This window comes from Zeus faber (assembly GCF_960531495.2).
Source record: "Zeus faber genome assembly, chromosome: 13".
NCBI lineage: Eukaryota > Metazoa > Chordata > Actinopteri > Zeiformes > Zeidae > Zeus > Zeus faber.
Window position 1 is genome coordinate 30411928 of NC_137198.1, and position 12807 is coordinate 30424734.

A 12807-nucleotide genomic window follows, 5' to 3' on the forward strand; every position below is an offset into this window, starting at 1 on the left:
CAAAAGTCTTATTTATTACAATATCTGACAACAGTACATATATTTGCAGATTTGTATGGCAACATTTTAAAAGCATTTCATAAAAAAGAAAAGAAACCAGTCTTTAGGTGGACGGTCACATTACTACTGCTTTTGTAGACAATGTGATAAACATTGCATTCAATTGACAATGACATTTGTTATTCTTGACTCAAGTAACAAAACTGGGTCATTCAATGTAGGTTTATGCTTCTCAAAAATTCAATTCTGGAGTGTGGCAGGCAACAATCTTGGCCATTTTGAGCCAAAGAGGCAATTCAACAGGCGATTACAAAAGGTCAATCACCATGATATACTGCTGGATATCAAATCTCAGTGTTTTCTTCTAAGTTAAAATTGACCGCAGCATATTCATGAACCACCTTCCAGCTCCAGAATTGTAAACACATCCCAACATGGAGAAAATACGCCATCAGTAGACCGTGGAAATTGTGTCATAAAATGTGACGCCACACCATGCTCATATGTTTGTCTTTAATTCCTATGTATGCTTGTCTCTATAATGGCATTTGGTGCATTGACTTGGCAACCATTACCACAAAGTTAGAATCTCTATCCAAACTGAGCATTTCCAAACTAGCTGTCGCTCCTATGGTGCATCATGATGTTGATTTACGAGAAAAGTAAAGTCAGAATTCTATATGAAAAAAAAAACTAAGCCGATGACGTCCGTATTCAGGGCGTCCATTGCAAAGCAGTGCAAATTAAAACTTTGACACAAAAACAAATGAGCAGCGATAACATTTTGTGTCCAACATGAACTGTTCTATTCTAGTCGGTACACAAGCAGCCAACGGAAATCCAGCTTCATCTTTATTTCCCAACTACTTAAAAGTTGTGAAAAAAAACCCAAACAAATGAAAAAAAACACAACAATGTCAAAACCCCCCCCACACACACATTTCAGTGGGCAAGTGGAGAAGAGGCGGAAGAGGACTCAGAGGACCACAGAGCTGTCCTTAGGCTCCGGGGAGACTTCCTCCGCTGACACTGGTACCTCGCAGGTTCTGGTTCTGGAAAGGCACCAGTTCCACCGCTGCATCCTTTCCACGTACCCCTCTGTTCCTGGTTTGTCTGCACGAGGCACAGTCAATGCAGGGGAAGGGTGTGCAGTGTTGTACAGGGCCCTACACAGTATCCTGGGGTCCAAAGAGGGAAACGTGTTTGTTAGTTCACAGAGAATGTATCACCACTCTATTTTCGCACAACATCACTGAGGAATGTCAAGTAGGTATCACGTTTTGTCATGAACCAAAACAAAAGCTTTTCTAATAAAAAAGGATGGATGGATTTAGAAACAATTTTCCTGTACATCCGTTCATGTTTTGGTAAAATGAAAATGTCAGTCCCTTGAATGTTCATTCTGTGGCGATCAAATAAATCAGGTTCTACTGAAATTTTCAGTGCCACGTATGTGTGTGTGTGTGTGTGTGTGTTTGTGTGTGTGTCAGCATACCTAGGCAACAGTGCAACCACTGTGGTGAGGGTGCACACAGCATAAAAGAGTGGATGGGACATCTGGAGAGTTTCCATCCCCAGGGGGCTGGTGGGGGGGCTGCAGGTCACACACCAGACACTGAACAGGACAGTGAAGCCGAAATAGAAGGCAACGCTGCCAAGGAGTACAGCAATGTGCACCAACGTCTGGAAAAAATTAAGGTAGTGCTTTTTTATTTCCTCATCGTCAAACTTTAAGTATAATAAAAATATGCTCTCGGTATGAATGTGGGTCAGAAAAGCTAACCAGAGTGTGACTCTCGATGACCTGGTGAAACAAGATGATGAGGAGAGCAGAGGCATTGATTGGAGAGCCAAATGCCAGGACCCCAACATCTGACCCGGCATATGCCTGAAAAATAAATAAAGATATACTGTGGCGGACCAAGGGGCCATCCTTCCTCCTGTTCCCCGACTGTTTGTTTATTATTGTTTATCTTTTTGGCCATCGAGCCTTTCTGTTCTGATCTGTAATAAAAAGTTCACGCCATGTCGGCATCCCAGTGCCAGAAAAAAATCCATCTCCCTCCCTAAATTCCTACCAGTGGGTTGGTATAGGAGATCTCTTTAATATATTATGGATATCTAAGAAATTACTAAATTACTTGCAATCTTATAGAATAGTACTCAAAACATTGTATTCTTAAAGATCCAGAAAGGATAAATACTTACGAAGTAAGGCACAAAGAAGCAGACAAGGCTCTGGTAAAATGCATCCAATATGGTGAGCCAGAATGTAGAGGGAACATAGACCTGCAAGGAGGGAAGTAGAAATTGTATCTTCTAATAATGCTCATTTCATAGGCGGTATGGGTAAATTATGCAACATGGCCTTTGATAAGACTATCCAAATGGGTGTTTAAGCAATTACGGCCAACCGCAACACTGCTAGCTCACCTGCTAAGTTGAATTACACTGCGGGGGATGAGCGCGCACTCTGTGTCTGAGCATGACGTGCGGAGGGCTCTGATCTGTGTGAACACCAGGAAAGCTGCGGGCCTAGATGGCATATCTGGGAGAGTACTGAAGACCTGTGCTAACCAGCTAGCCCCAGTGCTCACTATGATATTCAATGCCTCCCTGGCTGAGTCAGTGGTCCCATCCTGTTTCAAGAGGTCCACCATCATCCTTGTGGTGAAAATCGTCTCTCAAGCCTGCTTGAATGACTACTGTCCGGTGGCCCTCACCGGGGTGAGATTGCTGTTTATTGACTACAGTTCAGCTTTCAACACCATAGTCCCCCCACACCAGACTGGCTGTCAAGCTGCGGGAGGTAGGACTGAACACTCCGCTGTGTGCCTGGATCCTGAACTTCCTCACAGCCCGGCCCCAGGTGGTTAGGTTGGGGAGGCACACATCCAGCTCCCTCACCCTGAACACAGGATCCCCCCAGGGCTGCGTCCTCAGCCCACTACTGTACTCCCTGCAGACACATGATTGTGTGGCCAGGTCCAGCTCCAACACCATCATCAAGTTTGCTGACAACACTGTTGTGGTGGGCCTGATCACCGACAATGACCTGTCACTCTGGTGCCAGGACAACAGCCTCCTCCCGAACGTCAGCAAAACAAATGAGCTGATTATGGACTTCAGGAGAGGATTACAACCAAGGACGCACGCGCCATTGATGATTAATGGGACTTCTGTCAACAAAGTGAGCAGCTTCAAGTACTTCAGTGTCCTTCTACTCTGGAGCATCCTGACAGGCAACATCACTTCCTGGTTTGGGAACTGTACTGCCCAGGACGGGTGGGCACTGCAAAGGGTGGTGCGTTCAGCCGACCATACCGCTGGAACTACCCTCCCCTCAGGACTTATACATAAGGAGGTGTAGTAGCAGAACCCGCAGGATCATGAAGGATCCTCACCACCCCAACAACGGACTGTTCCAGCTGCCGCGGTCGGGCAAGTGCCTCCGCAGTCACATAGTGAGAACAGAGAGACTGAACAGAGTTTCTTCCCACTCCATTAGGACTGTTAATGCTGAACTCACCAGGGGCCCCCACTGAGACACACATAGGGGCGCCACTACCTTACTGTACTGTATGTTTCATACTGTACTGCACACTGTATCACTTTGCTCGGTTATTTTTTGAATTGCTGTTCTGTGTTACTGTGCCGTACTGTTGTATACTGTACTGTATATCCCCACACACACTACTTCACTTTATTCACATGCCACTTTACCGCACATATCTGTATATATATATATATATATATATATATATATATATATATATATATATATATATATATATATAATAGTCTATTCTATTCTATTTTGTATTCCTACTTTGTTTATTACCTTTTTTTTAACTCTTATTTTATTCTATTTATTAATTGAATTGCATTTTAGGAATCAGTTAGTTTAGTTAATTAGTTACCTATTGTGCCTTAGTACTTATTGTGCATAGTCTCCAGGTGTGTTGCAATGTCTTTTCACTACATATATGTATGTATGTGGCAAATAAATATCTTGAATCCAATAGGGAAGACTTATATCAGATATTGACAGGGTGGACAGGGTATGAGAAACGAGGGCTGTACCCGACTCAGAATTTTGTCAGCCTAATCGGATTTGTCAGCCTAATACGAATATATATATATATATATATATATATATAAAAAATACTCAGTGGATACTCAATACCTTTAAGGTATTGAATTAAATAACCCAATACCAAGTAGTATTGAACTTCTCCAGTCAAACGATACCTGCATTCAATCCTTTTTATAACCAGATCTAGGAAAAAGAAGACTATTTGAATGGTTTTGCTCACAGCCAATCCCTGCAAGCGTTCTTCGATTTAATGCGATATGTGATTGCCCCACTACTGCAGCAGCAACAAGCCAGCCAATCAGCGCAAGAATTCTTCGATTTAATGCAATATGTGATTGCCCCACTACTGCAGCAGCTACAAGCCAGCAAATCAACTCAAGCGTTTTTCGATTTAATGCGACGTGATTGACTCACTACTGCAGCAGCAGCTATAACAGTCTGTTAAAGATATTAACAATTTTGTCTGTCTTGCCCAAATACTTCATGGTACAGTTTTGTACAGTTATTTAATAAATATTTCAATAATTTGAACACTTTCAAAATGTATTAATTTAGGCTGGTTAGGTGTTCCGTCCGTCCCGAACCTGGCTGGCTGTGCTCGGCACGGGGCTCACCATATGGCCTCCTTTGGTGGGGGGCGGTCTCCTGTCGTCACACCGGGCTGCCAGGTACCTGTCCTCTGGCGCTCTCGGTGCATCGGGTGCTCGTCGCTGGGGGGTTGGGCTGTGGATGCAGTCTGCCGCCCTCTGTTCTGTGGTACGCCTGCTCCGTGGCTGGGGGCTGACCAGGGGCCTGATGGGGGCACGGAGCTGTCCACCATGGTGGAGGTGCATGGCGGACCGCTCTGTGCCCGTGGCTGATCGCTGTAGGTTGGCTGCCACCAGATACGGGAGGTAGGCGTGCTAGGGCACGGTCTGGTCTGGGAGGAGGGGATCCACGTGGTTGCTCCCTGGTCTGCTGTGCCCTTGCATCGATCTGGTCGTGATTCGCCCTCTCTCTCCCAGTGCCAAAACTCATACTCAGCACATACACCACACAATAGACCGAGGGTTTAGGTGGGGATGGGGCGGGCAGCTGCCATCTTGCCTGTCCTGCTCCTGCTCCAGTGTGCTTCTTGTTGTCCCGAAATTTTAATCCCACTCATTTTAGCTTAGAACACATACACTCGCACACCAATCCTACTCCGAACAACACTCTACCAGGCCAGGGTCTGCGGGGCAGGAGGGGTGCAAAGTGATTCAGGTTTCGACTTGCCTGAAGGACTCGCACCGCCAACCCTGCAATTTTAACTGCAATTGCCAACAGCACACATCAAGCACTGGGGTTTTCCGGGTGGCCGGTCGCTGGCGGGTCGGTGTGAGGACATGGCTGGCCAGGTGCGGGGTGGGCCCCCTGCCGGCTGGGCTGAAGTCCTGGCGGCTTGTACCTGGTGGCTCAAGGTGTGCTGCGGAGAGCGCCGCTGGGTGCCCTGCGGGGCCCATGGGGGAGCTGTTTGCTGTTGTGGGTGTGGGTTGGGATGTGGGGGGTGGCTGTCGGCCTTTTGCTCCTGCTGTGCGGCTTCTCTGCGGTGGGCGCCCCAGGTGCTGAGGTGCCTGTATATCTGGCGGCCTGCTGGCATCGGCGGGGGGCTGGGCTAACATCCAGGTGCCCGCGCTGAGCACACTCTGCTCCGTGTATGGGCACTCTGTGCTCATGCCAGGTGGGGCATCTGGTCAGCAGCGGTGGGGCGGGCCTCGCCCTAACGCGAGCCGTGGGTGGGCATGGGAGCCCAGCCGACTCACCTGCGGCCGTCGGTCTTTAGGCGTGGGGTCGGTATCCAGGCTGCGGTCCATGCCTGGTGCCCATGGTCGGGGGTTCCGTGGCCGCGGCTGCGTCTTGTGCCTGCACCTGGGGGTTGGTTGTATGTGCGCGCCCCTGGTGTGTGGGGTCTCCTCGTGCTCCCTGAGACAGGGTAATGCTCCTTGGGGCCGGGCGTGGGGGTTGCTCCACGGCCCTTTGGCTTCTCTAGGGGCCCAGGGGTCTTCTGTGGCCCTAGGGCAGGGTGCTTGGGGCTTTCCTGCAGCCGTAGGGTGTCTACGAGGCTGCAGAGTTCGGGCACTTCAGGGCCCTTTCCGCTGCTTGGAGGCGCCACGACATAATACCGACCTTCTACACCACTACCAATGGAGATAAGTCATGTACACACACCGGTTGACATCTTACACACACACACACACACACACACACACACACACACACACACACACACACACACACACACACACACACACACACACACACACACACACACACACACACACACACACACACACACACACCTGCTTCGAGTGCACCTCAGCACCCTCCTGGTTGTATTACTCTCCTTTCCTCCCTCATTTACTGCCTTAACTATGACAGGAAGAGGCCATGTGATGATGAGGCCACAAATACTCTTTGTTGTATGCCCAGCATGCTGACAGTACAGGTTAAAGAAAAGTATTCATTTAAAAATCATTTGTAATGGGATGAGTGGTGGCATTTTATGCAATTGAATGGATAAACAGTTGTAGAAAAAAAGGTATCAAATGAAGTCCCTCTTGGTATCACTTTAAGGGTACTAGTATCGGTACTGTTATCGTCATTTTTTAAACAATACACAGCCCTACCGTGAACTGCTTCCTGCTTTCAACTCGCTTTCAACCGGAGAGATGTGTCTTTGACTTCTAACCTAATATCAGCGAATGAGTCCACTAGTTAATTGATCACGGATGACTTTGTTCTTTCGACAGATAAAAAATAAATAAATAAACAAATAAATAATAATAATAATAATAATAACTTCAAATAGCCCCCCCCCTTTCAGGGGGCAGCACTATGTTAAACCATATTGAAGACTGTTAAGGGAATTTAATATTGACAGAGTATGTGGTACCCTTGATGAAGACAGTTCAGGATATCAGATAGTGACAGAGTATGTGATACTGTATTAATGACAGTTCGGAGAATCAGATATTGACTATTTGATATTGTATTATCTTGATGAAACCACAATACTATTGATATATTGGTGAAAAAACAAAATATCCGGAGCTATGGTGAGGGTGCAGTACAGTACCTCTCCTCATTTGAATGTATGTATTAGTAAGTCATTCCAATACAATGCAATACGGTAAATCCATGCATTGCACTCACCCTAGAGTATCCAGCCCTGTAGAGCTCTGGCAGCTCCATCAGAGTATCAATAGGTACATCTCTGTCCAGTACTCCATAGACGAGGGGAGGCACAGAGGTGAAGAGCAGGTTAAAGAATATAAGTACCCAGGAGTTTGTCATGACGCTCCCAGAGAATCCACAGAAGAATTGGTACCAGAACAAAAGGTTCACGTACATCTTCAAAGAGAAAAAAAAAAAAAGACAGACACCGCAAAAAATGAAATCTTGAGACAGAAAATCTTGAAAATAAACAATGTTTTTAATTGTTGACCTACTCGTCTAGAACGATTATTATTCAGCAAGAAGCATTGAGAAGTAGCTAGTTCTGTGAAGTTCTTTAAGTGAAATCATTAGAGAACAGTAGACTTTCAACGGTCTTCACTTGAAGCTTGGTAAATCATTATAATTATAGACTAGGAAGTTCTGGACTAAGATAATTAAGTACTAGTCAGCTTCTGTCTATAACCACCCTTCTGTCCGACTTTGGTGACGGTCTTTCATCATCATTGAAACAGTCCAGAACCAATTTTTTTTCTATTGTCAAGGTCAACCTGGAGGCCCATATCGATTAATCCAAAAATAAATCTGCCTTTGGCCTAGATAATGCTCTAACCTTCCTTCTAAAAATCAGATTTTTTAACCAAAGACACAGGCAAGCCTGAGACTATTTTAAGCCATGACTGAGAAAGGCCATTTCAGTTAGTTGAGATTAAAAGTATGATTTAGTCTAATATTACGCCTAATCTGTGTCTGTGAAACCACCCCTTAAGAGTTCTAGTAAGAACCTGTTCTGGCAATGGCAGTACATGTACATTTTACAACCAATCCACACAATTTTAAAGTATAACTTATCTACTTACATAATGTGAATATTTAGAAAGCGTTACAGTGAAAGCTTAGTTGTGAAAAACAAATACTGATACAAGTGACGGACCGAAAACAATGTTATTGCATAGACTGCACACATAAAAAGATTTTCTTACCACATTCTTGTAAAAGAAATAAAGGATCATGCTGGCCAGACGAGAGTAGCACCAGTGACCGTGGACCAGCAGCAATTTCCGCAGGTGTTTAAATCTGGAGATGGCAAAGTCACTGGACATGACAGCCTATGAAAAGTTACAGTAGAACATGCCACATGTTACTCCTCTTGTGTCTGTTGGGTATTATTCTCAGCAAGGATAACAATTTCAGCAAATTCTTCACATCAAACTTGATTACTTGAATTTAGTATAATAGACTGGAGCGTCAACTGGTGGATCACTGGTGGTCTACCTCAGACCCCTTGAAAGTTGGATTAAGATGAAAATCATTGTGGCAGTTTCGCCTACCACGCGCTACCCAAGTGGCGCATTCAGGGACCTCCGGCACAGAGAGACAGAAGACAGGGTTGTAGACACCAGTTTATTGTAGAGCGAGGGCTAGTTGGAATTAGGAGCAGGAGCAGATAGAGATGTGTCATGACACAGGCTCCTCTCCTAAGTGTGTGTGGGACGAAAACTAACAAGCGACACGAAACTAACAAGCAACAGGTATGCAGCCACTCTGATCCTCGGTCCCCGATTAACTAGATCCAGGTCAGATGTGGCTGCTCGAACCACGCCATCTCAACACCATTCATTGATCAAAAGTCACATTGCAGGTATAAAAAATAAAATAAAATAAATAATCAATTAAATATTTCATTGTATCACTTGAGACAGATAAGTGTCAAAGTCAAATTTATTCTTTTAAGGTGGGTGAATCTTAAGCACTAAATGACAGCTATAAAATGAAGGGGGTCATCTTTCTTTATTACAACATTGAAAAATAATTCCTGCATTTTCATTAGTTTGTCCAGATCGCAATACAAAACAAAAACAAAAAGAAAACTGAGGTCACTACCTGCATGCCCTCTTGGCCCGATATGCCCACTCCAACATCGGCCACTTGGATCATGCTGACATCATTGGCTCCATCGCCTAGAGGTAAAGTGTATCCATATGAGATTGTCAAATGTATGTGAGTACATGTACAGCAATCAGCCAAAACACGGTTCTCAATGATGCGTGCGGGGAGCGAAGTCCAGCCTGTGTGGGCTGTCTGCGTTTCTCATGGTCACCTGATCCCACCAATCCAAGGCACTCGGATGGAAAACGTCCCCATGCCCTGCTGACCAGCCTGACGTCTCTCTTAAAGGACTCCCTACATTTTAGTTGTACATTTATTTTGCAGCCCCCACAGAAGAGCTACTCTAGCAATGGAAGAAGGTGGCCTGGTCTGATGAATCACGTTTTCTTTTACATCATGTGGATGGCCGGGGTTAGGGTCCGGTCAAATCGAGCATCTGTGGGATGTGCTGGAACAACCAATCCATCAGGGCGACCTCGCAACTTATAGGACTTAAAGGATCTGCAAACGTCTTGGTGCCAGATACCACAGGACACCTTCAGAAGTCTTGTGGAGTCCATGCTTTGATGGGTCAGAGCTGTTTTGAGAGCTACACAATATTAGTGGTTATTAGTGGTAGTTTTAATGTTGTGGCTGATCGGTGTATGTATGTACACATGCATGCATGCATGCACGCATTGCAGGTGCACTACTCACAAAAAGTTAGGGATATTCGGCTTTCGGGTGAAATTTCAGGATGAACCTAAAATGCACTAAAACTTTTGCAGGTAAACTTAATTTGACCTTCTCTAAACTTTTGAATGCACTGTCCAACTGTTCAATGTTTCAGTACTTTTTGCACAACTTGCTGCTCTCTAACAAGATGCTGAACGGCAAAATTCACAACACGTGTTTGATCCATGAATCGACCAATACATTTCCTGGTTCAATTAGAATTGCTATTTAAACAGTCCTCTTCATCATGCTGTTCACATTTTGACATCATGAGACCAAAACGACACCTAACAATTGATCAACAGTACCTCGCCATAGCGAGGCTTGAAACAGGATGTTCTCAGAGGGAAGTCGCCACTGAGCTTAGAGTGTCACAGAGTGTCATCAGCAGGTTGCAACAGAGACAGAGAGACTGGAAGAGTCAAAGAAATGCATAGAAATGGACGTCCTTTGGCCACATCACACACTGATGACTGCTTCATTGTGAACAGTGCCCTGCGGAACCGGATGATGAATGCCACTCAACTCCAGGCACATTTAAGGGAGGTGAGGGTCACCGAAGTGTCACGTCAGACCATTCAAAACCGTTTACATCAGCGTGGTCTGCGTGCTAGACGACCTGCAAGGGTACCTGACCACACCACCAGGCACAGGCATCATCGTCTTGCATGGGCCAGGGGGCATTTACGCTGGACAAGGGACCAGTGGGCCTCAGTGCTGTTCTCTGATGAAAGTCGATTCACGTTGAGCAGAAATGATGGCCGCCAACGATGTTGGCGACATCAAGGAGAGCGCTATGCATCAGCCACTGTTGTCACCTGACGAGCCTTTGGTGGTGGTGGTGGTGTTACAGTGTGGGCAGGTGTGTCTAGTCAATACAGAACTGCTCTACACTTTATGGCACAGTGACAAGGCCATACTACCTGAATAACATCATTAATCCAGTCATTGTGCCCCTGCATGAACAACACAGGCCTAATTTCATCTTCATGGACGACAATGCTCCAGCTCATCGAGGTCGCATCATTAGGGGACGGCTGCTGGAGACTGGGGTACCTCAAATGGAGTGGCCTGCACTTTCTCCAGACCTGAATCCCAAAGAAAACCTAGGGGATCAGCTGAGTCGCCGTGTGGAGGCTAGTAACTCTGTACCCCAGAACCTCAATGACATGGGGGCCAGCCTTCAAGAAGAGTGGGGTGCCATGCCTCAGCAGACAATAAGTCGACTTGTGAACAGCATGAGACGTCGTTGTCAAGCTGTAATTGATGCTCAAGGGCACATGACAAGTTATTGAGACATTGACATTTTTTGTTGTGGTATACCCACCACTGTTGTTTGCTTTTGTTTCAATAAATTGTTTGAGATGAGGAAATCACCATTGCATGCTTCTACTTAAATGCCCTACTTTCATGATATAATATCACTGTAGCATGAACTTTTTACATTTTCCATAAATGTCACCCGAAAGCCAAATATATCCCTAACTTTTTGTGAGTAGTACTGTATAAATATACATACAGTACTGTATGTATATTTATGTAAACTAGTGCACACCCGTTCAAAATATAATACTTTTTATTACATTATTATAACATTTCACTGCATATATGTATGGAAGTATGTATATGTATGTGACAAATAAAAATCTTGAATCTTGAAATCTTGAAACTTTCTAAGACATGGCACAGTTTAACAAAATGGCAATGCTTCGGTCCTTAGCTTACCCATTCAAAATTTGAGACTTTAAGACATTTTAATGGCCATTCAAGACACTCTTTTTGACTCAAAATGCAGAGCCCTGGAGCCCAGGTCCTGCTGTTTAGGTCCCTAGCAATACCTCTGCCAAGTGTGAAGTAGATTGGATGAACAGTTGTCAAGATAATCAAAGGACATACAGAGAGACAGAGATTCCTGCCTTTATAGTTGGATTAGATGTACATATGTATGTATGTATGTACAGTATATGTATATGTATATCAAATGTGATCTTCTTAACGTTAGACTCTGTATGGTTGCAGAATGCTCCTTACCTATGGCCAAGGTCATGACACCAAGATGGTCCCGGATCAGCCGGACCACCTGGCTCTTTTGCAGCGGTGTTGAGCGGCAGCAGATGACAGCCTTGCATAGCTGGCTGAGCTCTAGAAAATTGCTCTTCAGCTCGTCCTGCAAGGCCCATTCCAGAGTTCGTCCATCAATCACTAGAATGAAGGCGTTGCTTGTTCCTGCCTCCCCGGGTTCACTTCGCCCTCCCTTACGGCTACTCACTTCCTCTTTGAGCCGCTGAAGCAAAGCTGCACATAAGTTCTGCCAATGAAAAGAGACCCAAACTCAGTGGTGGAAAGTGACAAAGTATCTTTTAACATTTATTTTAACAAGTATTCTGTTTAGGAGACTTTCAACTTTAACTCCACTAAATTTCAAAGCAAATGTATGAATGTATGTTTGTATATTATGTATACTGTATAGTTTTTACTCTACTATATTTCTAACACAGTAGTGTGACTTTTAAAATCAGGGCTTATATATATTTTATATATACATACAAAAAGAAATACAATTAAAAAAACAAATATTTAAATTTTTTTTATATTATTATTTTTTTCCTCTTATTTTCCTATCAGTATATCTGTATATCTCTGTAATTCTAAATCTCTGTACAATGTATCCATCTGTTTATCTGCATATATTTATTTCTGCATATCTACGTATATATCACTATATCTCTTACTTTATTTTGTTAAGTATATAAGTAACTATAACTAAGTAATGTATCTGTTATATGTTCAATGCAGATCAAAGGGATCTGCGTTTGCCGGCCCACATTGATTATGCACCAGCGCTCATAATCAAAGTGGGCCAACGACCTGCATCTCTCGCCACCCCCACCTCAAATCTCAGCAGTCAATGGAGT

The 12807-nt window shown here is 44.5% G+C and overlaps 1 protein-coding gene across 1 annotated transcript in view; it reads right to left on the minus strand.

Moving 5' to 3' along the window:
• atp10d (ATPase phospholipid transporting 10D) overlaps window positions 1-12807 on the minus strand; it is a 65150-nt gene continuing 52343 nt past the window's right edge. Inside the window, exons 13-20 of the mRNA XM_080012098.1 lie at window positions 11924-12200; window positions 9173-9249; window positions 8272-8397; window positions 7268-7465; window positions 2209-2289; window positions 1784-1888; window positions 1496-1683; window positions 1-1178 (exon numbers count right to left, since the gene is read on the minus strand). Coding sequence (XP_079868224.1) covers window positions 977-1178; window positions 1496-1683; window positions 1784-1888; window positions 2209-2289; window positions 7268-7465; window positions 8272-8397; window positions 9173-9249; window positions 11924-12200 — 1254 coding nt within the window. The 3' untranslated portion in view covers window positions 1-976. The remainder of the gene's footprint in view (window positions 1179-1495; window positions 1684-1783; window positions 1889-2208; window positions 2290-7267; window positions 7466-8271; window positions 8398-9172; window positions 9250-11923; window positions 12201-12807) is intronic.